The sequence below is a fragment of the Nuphar pumila genome, chromosome 2, assembly GCF_984573655.1.
Source record: "Nuphar pumila chromosome 2, dmNupPumi1.hap1.1, whole genome shotgun sequence".
NCBI classification, from domain to species: domain Eukaryota; kingdom Viridiplantae; phylum Streptophyta; class Magnoliopsida; order Nymphaeales; family Nymphaeaceae; genus Nuphar; species Nuphar pumila.
Window position 1 is genome coordinate 108574629 of NC_143250.1, and position 13063 is coordinate 108587691.

The 13063-nt window shown below is 38.9% G+C and overlaps 1 protein-coding gene across 1 annotated transcript; it reads left to right on the top strand.

Annotated features, from left to right (window-relative positions):
- Positions 1–5821: 5821 nt before the first annotated feature.
- LOC149846651 (alpha,alpha-trehalose-phosphate synthase [UDP-forming] 6-like) lies at positions 5822–10774 on the top strand. Its single transcript, XM_089998105.1, has 4 exons — positions 5822–6161; positions 7209–9548; positions 9757–10030; positions 10096–10774. The coding sequence occupies exons 2-4, from the start codon at positions 7561–7563 to the stop codon at positions 10390–10392; spliced, it is 2559 nt and encodes an 852-aa protein (XP_089854231.1). The 5' UTR covers positions 5822–6161; positions 7209–7560; the 3' UTR covers positions 10393–10774.
- Positions 10775–13063: the final 2289 nt, after the last annotated feature.

Below are 13063 nucleotides of genomic sequence, written 5' to 3' on the forward strand. Positions count from 1 at the left end.
GGAACAAGAGAGAGTTGAGGAAGACCGAGAGAGAGAGGGGGTTCAGCTAAATGGGAGAGGAAGGAGGCGAGATGTGAAAGGGTGCCACGAAAATCGGAAGGGGATCCGTTATCCTCCCCTTCATTCGGTGGTTGTGCATCCCCCTTCCTCAGCTTCCACGCTGTGTTAGGGTTCAAAAACGAACCCTAACACTCGTTTTTATCGGGTAGGGCTTTTGTTTGTTTTGTTTTTTTTCGTGACTTGGTTTTAACGTGCTGTCGGGTGCCTGTTTGGTTCGACTGAACCCAAACCCGTGACCCGCCACAGCAGGGTCCATGTCCTGGGCATATCCAGATCCATCTGAGGATCCGAACCCACATCTAAATATTTATCTTATTAAATATCGAGTATAACACGAATTAAAAATGTTGTGGATCCAATTACATTATTATAAATCTCTACTAACTTACTATGGATCTGGGGTCCATTGTGCTTCATATACCCCCTTAAATAAATTTGGATCCAAGGATCCGAAGTTTTGATTATATGATTTGGAACCATGGATCCAAAAGAATTATTATGGATCCAACTAAATATACATTGATCCTTATGATTTCGATACAAGGATCTCGATTAATATTGAAGTTCTGATGTCGAAGATCCAAATGCAATATTGTGGATCCGAACATCACCTAGGCTATACTAATCTCACTAAAGTATGGTAGACCCCATATAGAAATTTTCTCATTATGATTTCGATTAAAACTTTGAGAGTCCAATCCATTTGACCAAAATCTATTATTAAATATTCAATTTAAGGTCTGTAGTCCGATACCTAAGGTTCGAATGAAATATTGGAGTTCTGAACAGGATATTAGGGATCCAACATTGAAGATCTAAACAAAATATCTGATATCTGAATACAAAGAACACATACAATACTAAAAATATCCTTGTACTTGTTCAAGGGCATAGATTTCAAGTTTATTTATCGGATAAAATTCATGGGTATTACAATTTTACTAACGAGAATCAGAGGCATTGCGGAGGAAAATGTAAGTCCATCTCCGCACAAGTTTGGATTTTAACCTCCATACCTGCCTCCATACCTGGTTCAAACGGGGCAGGTTCCTGTTTTCCCCCTGCCGGTCCACTGCCATCCCTACCCTTACCCAGTCATTTCCAACTGGAAATTCCCAAACAAAGCCTTAGATCATATGATCAAGGGTAGGGAGCAGGTGTGTACTAATTTCACACTCAATTTGTTCACTTTTGTTTTTTTAATTATCACCATACAAATGCGCTTTATATTGTTGAATCAATAGGGACCGGCTTTTGAATCATCTAATTCCAACATGCAGCAAGTTTTTTTAAGGGTTAAAAAATTAATAGTTCATAAGTCTTAAAATTTAAAACATTTTAAGTGTTTCTGGTTCTTAGCAAATAGAACATGCCAAATACACTCCTGTAATCAAATCACCGAAGAAAGGTGTCTAATATAGATGCACTCAAATCATGTATACCAACACCTCTCTCTCTCTCTCTCTCTATATATATATATATATATATATATATATATAGAGAGAGAGAGAGAGAGAGAGAGAGAGAGATGTTAGTTCTGCCCTATTTTCTCATTCTGCCCCGTTACTCCTTCAAAAATTGTAGTTTTTCTCGTCTAGTTCTGTTCATTTTCACATTCTGCCCCATTTTGTTCTCTCAAAACCATATTTTTTGGTATTTTTTCTCACAAATAACACCATAGATGTGATCTATAAGTTTTGTTTAGTGGGAACGGGCTTTTTTTTATCACCGGAACTTGACCTGTATACATATTTTTTCAGTGATCCAAAATCAATGACTATGAAGGTATTAGTTTTTTCTGGCTCATAAAACATGTTTTTCGTCAAAAAACATAATCCAAGAGTCAATTCTCACTGAATCGAGCGTGCTAAACACATCTAATGATTCAGATCTATTATAAAATACTTCAAAACTATGGGGCGGAATAAGAAATGGGACCTAATATCTTCATGTCTTTCTCTCTCTCTCTCTCTCTCTCTCTCTCTATATATATATATATATATATATATATATATATAGAGAGAAGAAAATTCATCCTGAAAAACAAAAAAGCACATTGATTATGCCATGTTTTTCCTATAGAAAAAGAGAATTCCCACCTTGTTTAATCTAGTCATACGACCCATTGGTTGCTCTAGTTGCAAAATGGTCATGTTGCCTCTTCTTGTGTGCTACCCTCCTCCAATTATTCCATAGTCCTTATCAGCAACTTTTATCTTATTAGTTTATTGCCTATACATTTTATTAGTCCCATTGAAAAACATTACATTACGACATTAATTGTGCATGATAGTATCAATAGGCCCTTAATCTAATGCAGTTGACCACACAACCTTTCCATTCCCAATGCGTTTTCATCTCATTATCAAATCGCACGCGCCCTGTCGTTTTCTTCATCTTCATCATTGAGAAGCTAATCAAGACATAAAAAGGAAGCAAACAACAAATAAAATTACTCAAACCTCTCATTTTAACAGTTGTTTAAAGACGAAGAAGGACCTTATTCTATGATATCATGACAAGAGAATCCCTTCTTTAATACTATTATGCCCTTTCATAGGGTTTTTTGGTGGCAGATAAGAGGGTCCATCCCTTAGTTAGGTACACCTTTTTTTTTTTTGTTTTTTTAAGGCAAGCTGGTGGATAACCTTCGGGATTTGAACCCAAGACTCCTCTTGATTGCAATAGTGCAACCTAACCATCCAACTATCTCATTTGACATGCATTGACAGCTCCTACCAACCACGCGGAGCCCCAGTTTGCCATACAGATTCAAAACCCAGTGGTAAGTTGAATAATAACTGGTGGGGTTTTACCTAAACCCAGCTTGCCTTAAAAAAAAAAGTCTCATTTTCCATCAACGGTTTCATATATTTAGATGTTGGGGGAGTAGTAGAGAGAGAAGGTATTAACCTTCTATACTTTACATTCCGGTAAGTTAAGTATAGATCCACAGGAAAGACACACCGATGGCTAACATTTCCTCAACAAAATAAAGAAAAGGATTAAAAAAAAAGTAGAAAGGTTATTTACTGTAAAACCCTTATGCCCCCCAACTTGTCCTGTTTAGTACGCTAGGAACGGGAGTTTTGGTCCGAGACATAATCTCACCCAGATCATGTTTTACATGATCCACTCTCGAGGAGGAGATCCACCCCCAGTGTTTTACATGATCACGCTGGCTCAACAACATAGAACTCTGAGGCCAGGACCCGCTCCTTGGGGATATGATGGGTGTCAGCTTGCGCAAAAGGGAGATGCCCATGAAAATCCAATATTAGCCCATCTCAATTTTTATTACAAGCAGACCCAATGTGAGCTCATCTCAATTTTTTTTTAAAAAATTAACAAAATACATGCTTAATTTTGCAAAATACCAAGAAAACAATTCTCAAACACCAGCCTAGCCTAATTTTAGAGCTTCAACTTTGGCCAAACTCTTGTTTGCTCATGTCAAAAGATGATTTTAAGCCCACCCCCCTCTCTCTCTCTCTACCCAACAACATTCAACAAATGGGTCTAAGACTTGGTTTGATATAAGTTCTCTGGTTGAGCCAACCAGGATGTGGGCAAGCCAACATTAATGGCTACCTCCATTTTCAATTCGCTATCGATGATTCTAAAGCCAACTACTCTTGGTTTCCTTAGGAAGCATTTAAAAGCCTTGATCTCAAATTCAAGGATCTAAACTAGCATAGGGATTGTAGAGGTGGTATAGGTCCTATCAAGGGGGGATCCAGGGGGCAAGAAGTGGCTCGAGCCCCTCCTTAAGTTTTGAAAATTGTCAATGAAGTGAATTTTTTTTCAATATAGGATAGATCTATATATTTTTTTTTTATGATTGAGGGTATTGATTTAGATTTTCTATATTGAACATTTAATTAAGGTTTTAAGGTTTTTTTATGCTATTTTTCTTTTCAATTAGCATTAAGCACCCCTCCTAAAGTTTTGAAAATTTGCAACCCAAGTGGGAAAATTTTCAACTAGCATAAATTTATGTTTTTTTTTATGATTGAGGGTATTGATTTAGATTTTTTTCAGATTTCATAAACATTTAATTAAGGTTTTAAAGGTTTTTGTATTATTTTTTTTTCAAATAGCACTAAGCATAATTATAATAATGACTGTTTTATAATATTTAGTTTTTAAAATATATTATTAATATAGTTTATTAGTAATTATTTTTTTAAGTTTTTACTTTGCATTTTGTGCCCATCCTAGTTTGGATTCCTGGATCTGCCATTGGTTCTATGTTAAAATTTAAAGCTATTTAAACGAGGGATTTTGGATCAAGAATTTAAAATCTTCGAAACAAAGCGGATAAATCCTTAGTTTTGAAAATTGAAGAGGAGGGATCTGATGAGTTGTGGAGCCTGATTCAAAGTTTTTGGCCTTGCAAGAAGGGGGGTTCGGGGGCTCTTTCTGACGCGAGTCCCATTGGGGGGAGACTCGATTTCTTATGGATCAGACCCGATTCTTTAGATTTAGGGTTGTCGCCCTTGCCTTTATAAATACTTTCTCTTTAGTTTGAGGGAAGGTTTTTCCACGTAAATATGTGATTTGATTGTTTTTGTTTCTTCATTTTTTTGCTTTAGCGTTTTCTAAGAGGGTCCGTTCTCAAACCCTTGAATTTGAACAAAATAAATTGAGTACATTTGTCATATTTTCTAGTGCACAGCCAATTATGCTAGTGTGATAACAATTAGTGGCATCTACATCATTGTAAAAGCTTAAGAGTTAGATTAGGCAAGTGCTTGAGAATTATTTTCTTAACTAAGTTGGTCATTTTGCAAAATCGCAATAGTTAAGCCAGTGTTCTAAGGCACATTTGGAAGTGAGAAAATGATAGAAAAAATGCTAGAAAAAAAAATGACAACTTTTTCAATCGTTCCAAATAAGAGATATTTTAAAGTATTTTTTTTAAAATTTATAATTTTTTATAGAAAAAATTTCTATTAATTTTTTTATTAGGGCAATCCACCTGCAACACATCTCATCCCATGAGCTGCTATAAGAAAAGCTTCCTCGTAGTCACCACTATTTTCAGTCTTTGTGTGAGAACACCTCTTTCTCTTTCTGAGATAAGGCTAATCGACCATCTCTCTCTTATGCTAGGATCATCTCTCTCTCTTGGGTGTGGTCAACCACCCCTTTATCTCTCTCATTCATAGAGAAGAGGCTGATCGACCCTTCTTTCTCTCATTTTTTCTGAAACTAGTAAACAATTTTTATTTTCAAAAGTTAACATATTATTTTCTTTTCAAAGGGGGCTTCACATGGTTCGTAGGAGCTGTCAATGCACGTCTCCTTATGGTGGGACGTTGCAGGTTCAAATCCCAGTCATACATTGAATAATAACCAGTATGGGTCTGCCTAACCCCAGCTTGCCTATAATTTTTTTTTGTATGATTTTGTCTTTCTAATTTTTTTCAAAATCTTTTAATTAAAAATCTCAAGTTTGTCCCCGTACGGACGACGGGAAGAAGAGAATCGGGCAGTCACGTAATTAAACGCAAGAACCAGGGGCGAAACTCAAGGAACGTCGGTCTTTGGATCACGCCGAGACGGCATCGGGGGATTACGGCGAGCTGCCGAGGCCAGCATGATGACGTGTCGCCCCGAGCGGTCTCTGCTTCTCCAACGGCACCAATAAGAGTTGTACACGTCAACAAGAGCATATGGCATCCAGCTCGGAAAAGTCAGTGCTGGGCCCCACACTCAGCTTCTTGCTGTCATGCCGCCTCTAACGTTTGCTCTAGTGTTTTTTTTTTTTTTTTTGGCGAAGTTCGGAACGAAAGGAAAGTGCGCGCGCGCGCGAGAGGACAGCGTTGCACTAAAAAGCTAATTTTAAAAAATGTAGAAAATAAGCATATAACAAGAGAGAAGGGAGAGAGGATAACGTTGAGCTCAAACAAAATTCAAAAAAGGATAAAAAAGGCAGAAATTTAATCTATAAACCATTTTCTCGATAATAGCTTTTTTTAATTGATGGGGAGGTATAAATACGAAGAGAGGAGCCAGAGAAAAGTAGGGTTTTTTTGAGGTCAGAGAGAGAGAGAGAGTTGGGTGTTGACCTATTTCCGAGACATCGTTATCTGAAGGTAACAATTTCCATTTTGGGTTTTCTTTTCCTCTTTAGTTTTCGATTTTGTTTCTTTATGCTTCCTGATCTCTATTTCTTTTTTTTTTCCTTTCTTTCTAGCTGTTTTTCGTGATTTATCCGTAGATGTGCTTGTTTCTGATTCTCTGTGTTGAAGTGGACTTTAAGTGTGGTGTTCGAACAATCTGTTCTTTTGTTTTTATGTTATTTTGCATCTGAATATGAATGAAATGATACCATTTTTTATCTTTAAATGTGATTGGTATGTTTTCTTTCCCCTGTTGAGTGTGATTTTGTTCATTAAAGTTAGTGGGTTCCTTCTTTTTGTTTTTTAGTGTTGATTTGTGTGAACTCATCTGATTCAGATATTTTTGCTATTTCAGCTAGCAAATGAAGTTAGGTGGCATTGATTCTTTTGGTATTTTGCAAAATCTTAAAATATGGAAAAAGTTGTTGTTGTTGTCCGCCATGTATGTATTTTTTATTGCTATGGAATCGCTGTAACCAACCGATCACGGTCCTCTGCTTGGGCATTTTCCATATATTCCACCCTTCTTATGTTGCATTGGAAATATTTGGGATAAATGGTGATCTCTGTTTAGCATATTCAATGTATGTTTTTTTTTGGGTTTTATACAATTTTTTAAGGTTGATCTCCGAAAAAGTTCTTGATATACCTTCTTTCCGAATTCTAGTGATAGTTATTTTGTTGGTTTAACATGTTCTTCTTTCTTCGAAAAGAAGGAAGACAAATTTCTTCTTCCCTCTCTGTTTCTTTTCCCTGTTTTAGTGTACTCTGTGGATGGCTCTGTAGTAGTTAAGCAATTTGCAGCAAGACTCCAACAGACATCCAATTGTTACAAGTATCCTAACTGTTGTTGTTTGTTGATGTGGCTGTTTCTGTTGTTTGCATTTTGTTTTTCGTATTTGCTGAAGTGCATCTATTTGCTGGCAACTATGATTCTGGTTTTGGGTTGTGTTTGTTGCTATGATAGTTAAATTGTGAGATCCAGGAACGACTCTGATCCGCTGTGTTTAATTGGACCAGGAGTCCCATTTGATGGAATTTGGGATTATTTGATTGGGTGCAGAAGTCCGTGGAGGAAGTCAGGTTTGAGCAACCTTTCTGCTACAGCGTTAATGCTGTGTATCATGGCTCAGAAGTTGAGAATGTCTCTGATTTTTGCCAAGAACTTGTGTTGATTCAATGTGGAAAGATGGGTGTGCGGTCTGTGATTCTTTGACTCTGATACGTTTTCTTGCCGCATTAGGTTACGGATATTGTTGGGCTCTGCAGTGGCTCGTTTGTTGTGTTGTTTTGGTAGAGAAGATTTGATTACCCAATATTCGTCCTATCAATATTGATTGTTGTATATCACATTCTAATTGTCCTATTCAACATGGTGTCTAGATCATATTCAAACCTTTTGGAACTTGCTTCTGGAGATTCTCCTTTGTTTGGTCGTGTGGGGAGGAGAATTCCCAGAGTGATGACTGTTGCTGGGATTATATCCGACATAGATGATGATACGTGCAACAGTGTGGGTTCTGACCCACCTTCATCAGTAACTCAGGAGCGTATAATTATTGTTGCAAATCAACTACCCATACGAGCACATAGGGCGCCCGATAATAGAGGATGGAGTTTTAGTTGGGATGAGGATTCCCTTCTTTTGCAACTCAAGGATGGTCTAGGTGAGGAAGCGGAGGTCATCTATGTTGGTTGCCTTAAGGCAGAGATTCCTTCCAGCGAGCAAGATGAGGTCTCACAAATTTTGCTGGAGACTTTCAAGTGTGTCCCAGCTTTCATTTCACCTGATCTTTTCAGCAGGTTCTATCATGGTTTTTGTAAGCAGCAACTTTGGCCTCTATTTCACTACATGTTGCCTCTTTCACCTGATCTTGGGGGCCGTTTTGATCGCACTCTGTGGCAGGCATATGTCTCTGTTAATAAGATATTTGCAGATAAGATTCTAGAAGTCATTAACCCGGATGATGATTTTGTCTGGGTGCATGATTACCATTTGATGGTGTTGCCGACATTTCTACGGAAGAGATTCAATCGAGTGAAGCTTGGTTTCTTTCTGCACAGCCCGTTTCCTTCTTCAGAAATTTATAGAACCCTGCCTGTTAGGGAAGAGCTTCTCCGAGCCCTTCTAAATTCTGATCTGATTGGCTTTCACACATTTGATTATGCTAGGCATTTCCTTTCTTGCTGCGGCAGAATGCTTGGTCTTTCCTATGAATCAAAGAGGGGTTACATTGAACTTGAATACTACGGGCGCACCGTAGGCATCAAAATTCTTCCTGTTGGCATTCACATGGGCCAGCTTCAGTCTGTGCTTAGTCTTCCGGAGACTGAAGCTAAAGTTGCTGAGCTAACGGAACAGTTCCGACACCGAACCATGTTGCTTGGTGTGGATGATATGGATATATTCAAAGGTATAAGCCTCAAGCTTTTGGCAATGGAGCAGTTGCTTATCCAGCATCCAGTGTGCAGGGGCAAGGTGGTCTTGGTACAGATCGCTAATCCTGCTAGAGGTCGAGGGAAAGATGTACAGGAAGTGCAGACAGAAACTTTCACAACGGCGAAGAGGATTAATAATACTTTTGGAATGCCTGGTTATGAGCCTGTAGTGTTGATTGATAAACCACTTCAGTTCTATGAAAGAATAGCATACTATGTAGTTGCTGAATGCTGTCTTGTAACAGCAGTCAGGGATGGGATGAATCTCATCCCATATGAATATATCATCTGCAGGCAAAGCAATGAAAGGTTGGATAAGATCTTAAGGTCCAGTCAATCGACCCCTAAAAAGAGCATGCTAGTGCTTTCTGAGTTCATTGGATGCTCACCTTCTTTAAGCGGTGCTATTCGAGTGAATCCATGGAATATAGATGCGGTAGCTGATGCAATGGATTGTGCTCTTGTAATGGCTGAGGCAGAGAAGCAGTTCAGGCATGAGAAACATTATAGGTATGTTAGCACTCATGATGTAGGTTACTGGGCTCATAGTTTTATGCAAGATTTGGAAAGGTCTTGCAGGGACCACACACGCCGTAGGTGTTGGGGTATTGGTTTTGGTTTAGGTTTCAGGGTTGTTGCACTTGATCCGAATTTCAGAAAGCTTTCGATGGAGCACATAGTATCTGCCTACAAGAGGACAAATAATAGGGCTATTCTTCTAGATTATGATGGCACCATGATGCCTCAGGCATCAATTAATAAGACTCCCAGCTTTAAATCAATAGAGATTCTAAACAGCTTATGTAGAGACCCAAGTAATGTGGTATTTCTTGTTAGTGCCAAGGACAAAAAGACTCTCAGTGAATGGTTTTCTCCTTGTGAAAAGCTTGGAGTTGCTGCAGAACACGGATACTTTCTAAGGTACTTACCTTTCAATATTTTCTGCCTTGAATGTTTGTTTTTGTTTTGAGGACTTTAGCTACGATATAGCATTTACGTGCTCGATTACCTCTTGATGACTGTTGAATCATTGTTTAGTACTTTCTATTGATCTTCTTGTGTATTATTATGTTATACTTGTTTTCATGTTGTTTTCATCTCTTGATGCATATGTTATACTTGTTTTCAGGTTGAAGCGTGATGCTGAATGGGAAATATGCGTGCCCGTAACAAACTTTGATTGGAAACAAATTGCAGAGCCTGTGATGAAGTTATACACTGAGACAACTGATGGCTCCACTATAGAAACCAAAGAAAGTGCTGTTGTTTGGCAGTACGAGGATTCTGATCCAGATTTTGGATCATGTCAGGCCAAGGAGCTTCTGGATCACCTTGAGGGGGTTCTTGCTAATGAGCCAGTTTCTGTGAAGCGCGGCCAGAGCACTGTAGAAGTTAAGCCACAGGTTAGCATGTCTTTCATAATTATGTCCTTAGTGTCGAGTATTGGTTTATGATCGTGGATATACAGGGTGTCAGCAAGGGGATCGTGGCTGATCGACTTCTTTCGACAATGCTACAAAGGGGCATGGTGCCGGATTTTGTTCTGTGTATTGGAGATGACAGATCTGATGAAGATATGTTTGAGGTGATCTCTAAAGCCATGGCTGGACAGACACTATCTGCCTCGACCGAAGTGTTTGCATGTACTGTCGGTAGTAAGCCTAGTAAGGCCAAGTATTATTTGGATGATACAACAGAAATTGTGAGAATGCTGCAGGGTCTTGCTCAGGTCTCAGACCAACGGCCCAGGATGTCACCTTCATGACACCCCCTGAAACCACAAACTCCTCATCTTTGATGCTTCTCATTGGGAAGTCTGGGTTTTGAGAGGCAGTTGAATGACAGAAGAGTCTCTTCAGGCTTTTAGGTACACTGCGGTGCCCACATGCTGGTGAGTTGGAGCTTTGAAAGTCTTCTTGGTGCCCTCCACATTTTGCTTGTTCTAAACAGAATCACGAAATCATTCACAGGTGTTGTCATCCCATCCACAATGATGTAAATTATGTACTTTTTTTAGGAATAGAAGGTTTTGGAGACTTTTACTGTGTCATACAGAATCGTCAGTTTTCCAGAGAAGTGTTCCAGAGAAGTGTTAATGGAAGAACTTTGCAAGTTTAATTCTTTCAGTTAATCATTTGCCAAATGATAAATTATTTGTGGTTGGCAAGGGGGAAAAGTTGTCTTGGAGGTTCACTTTCGACACTGACACAAGTCTGCGGATTGACTGGTTACACCTCTCAGACCGAATTAGGACATCCAAACTATAGCAGTGGTTTTTTCCACATTAAATTAACTGGTTTGACGTAGTGGGATGGGGCCTAGGCCTCCTTGCACAGTAGGTCTAGAATCAAATCCCATGGGCGTTGCCTCTTTGAGCAAGCCGAAACAAGGCGACTCCTTGGGGGCGAAAGGTAAGCCTACAGTGTTTTATGCTATCAGAACAGCGACATCAAGTATGATAGGCAGAGCCGGCACAATTAAGTATCTGATCCTGAGGATGGTTGCTCCGTGTAATAAATCAGAAAACATTCTTTCATCTTCAAAAGCAGATTAGCCCTACTGCCCACACAGCCAATTTGCCCACACAGCCAATTTGTTTGTAACCCTAGCTTTTCTCGTCTTATTCATGCGCAAAAACTTTCCCATGTCATTGCCTCATCTCCACATCGATCCATGTCATGAACAAATTTTTTTTTTTACTTCAAATTTGAAGTGCAAATAGTCTTCCAGTACTCTGCTAACATGTGCGCGCTACCAGATATTCTTAGGCATACAATCAAATAAGCTTCTTTGACCAATAGGGTGAATAAGTAAAATAACAGTATCAGTTACGTCTGGAGGTGAATACAATACATTAGATTCTGTATCTGACTATTTTTTTGCATGGACAATTTCAAGGCTCTATTCGGTAGTTTATGTATTAGGTGAAAAACTTGGTCGAGAGACTTTGGTAGTTGAGGCTGTTTGAGAAAATAATGTTGATGAGGTAGTTCATGCATTTGAGAAAGGGTGTCACCATCTCTCCTTTGTATTTGCAGTTGACACTGGATTTGGTAACTACCACTTCTTAGAGGCAGCTGCTGCAAATTTACCTGGTTTGGTCTGAGTGTAAGCTTCATCCATGAAAAATCTCTCTCTGAATTGACTTTCGGAGAAGATGAGCCTCTTCCTTTACATAGAAGTTACATGAGTGAGGTTCAGAGTCCAGCTGAACCTTTTATGATTATTTACAATTTTCTATCACCTTAGAGTCCTGAGATACAATTTTTAAAATAAGTTTATCAGGCAGAGACTTCTCAATAGGAGTCTTCTGTCCTTGAAACTCTCTACATTGGAAGCTGATTTAACATGGGATTCTGTACTCACGTTGTTTCTTGGATCACTGTTGGATCTTGGATCTGATCTTGAGTCTATCATCTTAACATTGTCAATCTTTTAGGTTACTCCACATAGGGAGCAGGAGTTTCACGAGCACATGGTCATGGTCAGATCATGGCTTCCGTGATCTCAGGAATTTGGGGTCCCCACAAGTTGGGACTGTTTCAGAAGCTATGTCACATGGATACGACTGTAAATACAGGAAGTCTTTTTTTTTTTAAGGCCTTCCTATATAACTAGTATATAAAGGGATAAGTACCGGAGCAAAAATGAAGTATCCATGCGACATAGTTCGATAGCCGGATTCCTTCTTGTATGTTTGGTACCACAGCATGAATACTTTTGAGGGTACAATTTTGTTCCCTTCTCTATCTGCCTGTAAGGTGTGGTGAAAAGTTTGCTGCATCTGCTTTCATTGCATTCTAGTGCTCTCTCCTGCAACATCCCAGACGAGCATATGAGACTCTTTGTTGAGAATGTATTCTTTCCTAGTCACCATAATAAATACAATGTTTGAACTGACCTAATTCCAAAAGCAGATTGTAATTTGCATCCCTCCGATATTGTGGACATTTTCTTTTCCTTCTAAACATGCTTACTGTGGGGGCAAAATAAATATCTTCAAATAATAGTGATCCAAGAAGGGAAGATGTACAGCAGGAAAGCTAAGAATCATTTCAGAAATCTACCCTCCTATGATCTTGATTGAAAAACAATCCACAAGTGTTTATTTACTCAGCCAACAAGGGCTCCGCTCCTCTGGTAGGGTGACTTGTGAAAGTCACCACACAAGCGGACGTCCCTTGTCGCAAGGTCGAAGCTGGGTGCACTCCCCAGTGGGTGGGAAAGACCTCAAGGGTTTTATCAACCAGAGACCTTTTCCAATGAACTAGCAAAAAAAAAAAAAGTGTTGTAAACACGATAGCGCTATGATAACTTCTGCAACTTGAGTTATAAATTCTTTGAAAGCTACCGTTGGTTGTCTCATGACAACCCAAAAGGTCATGCAAAGAATTTGGATATGGAAAAGCCTCTTGACCCCCATTATCTTTTTGAGA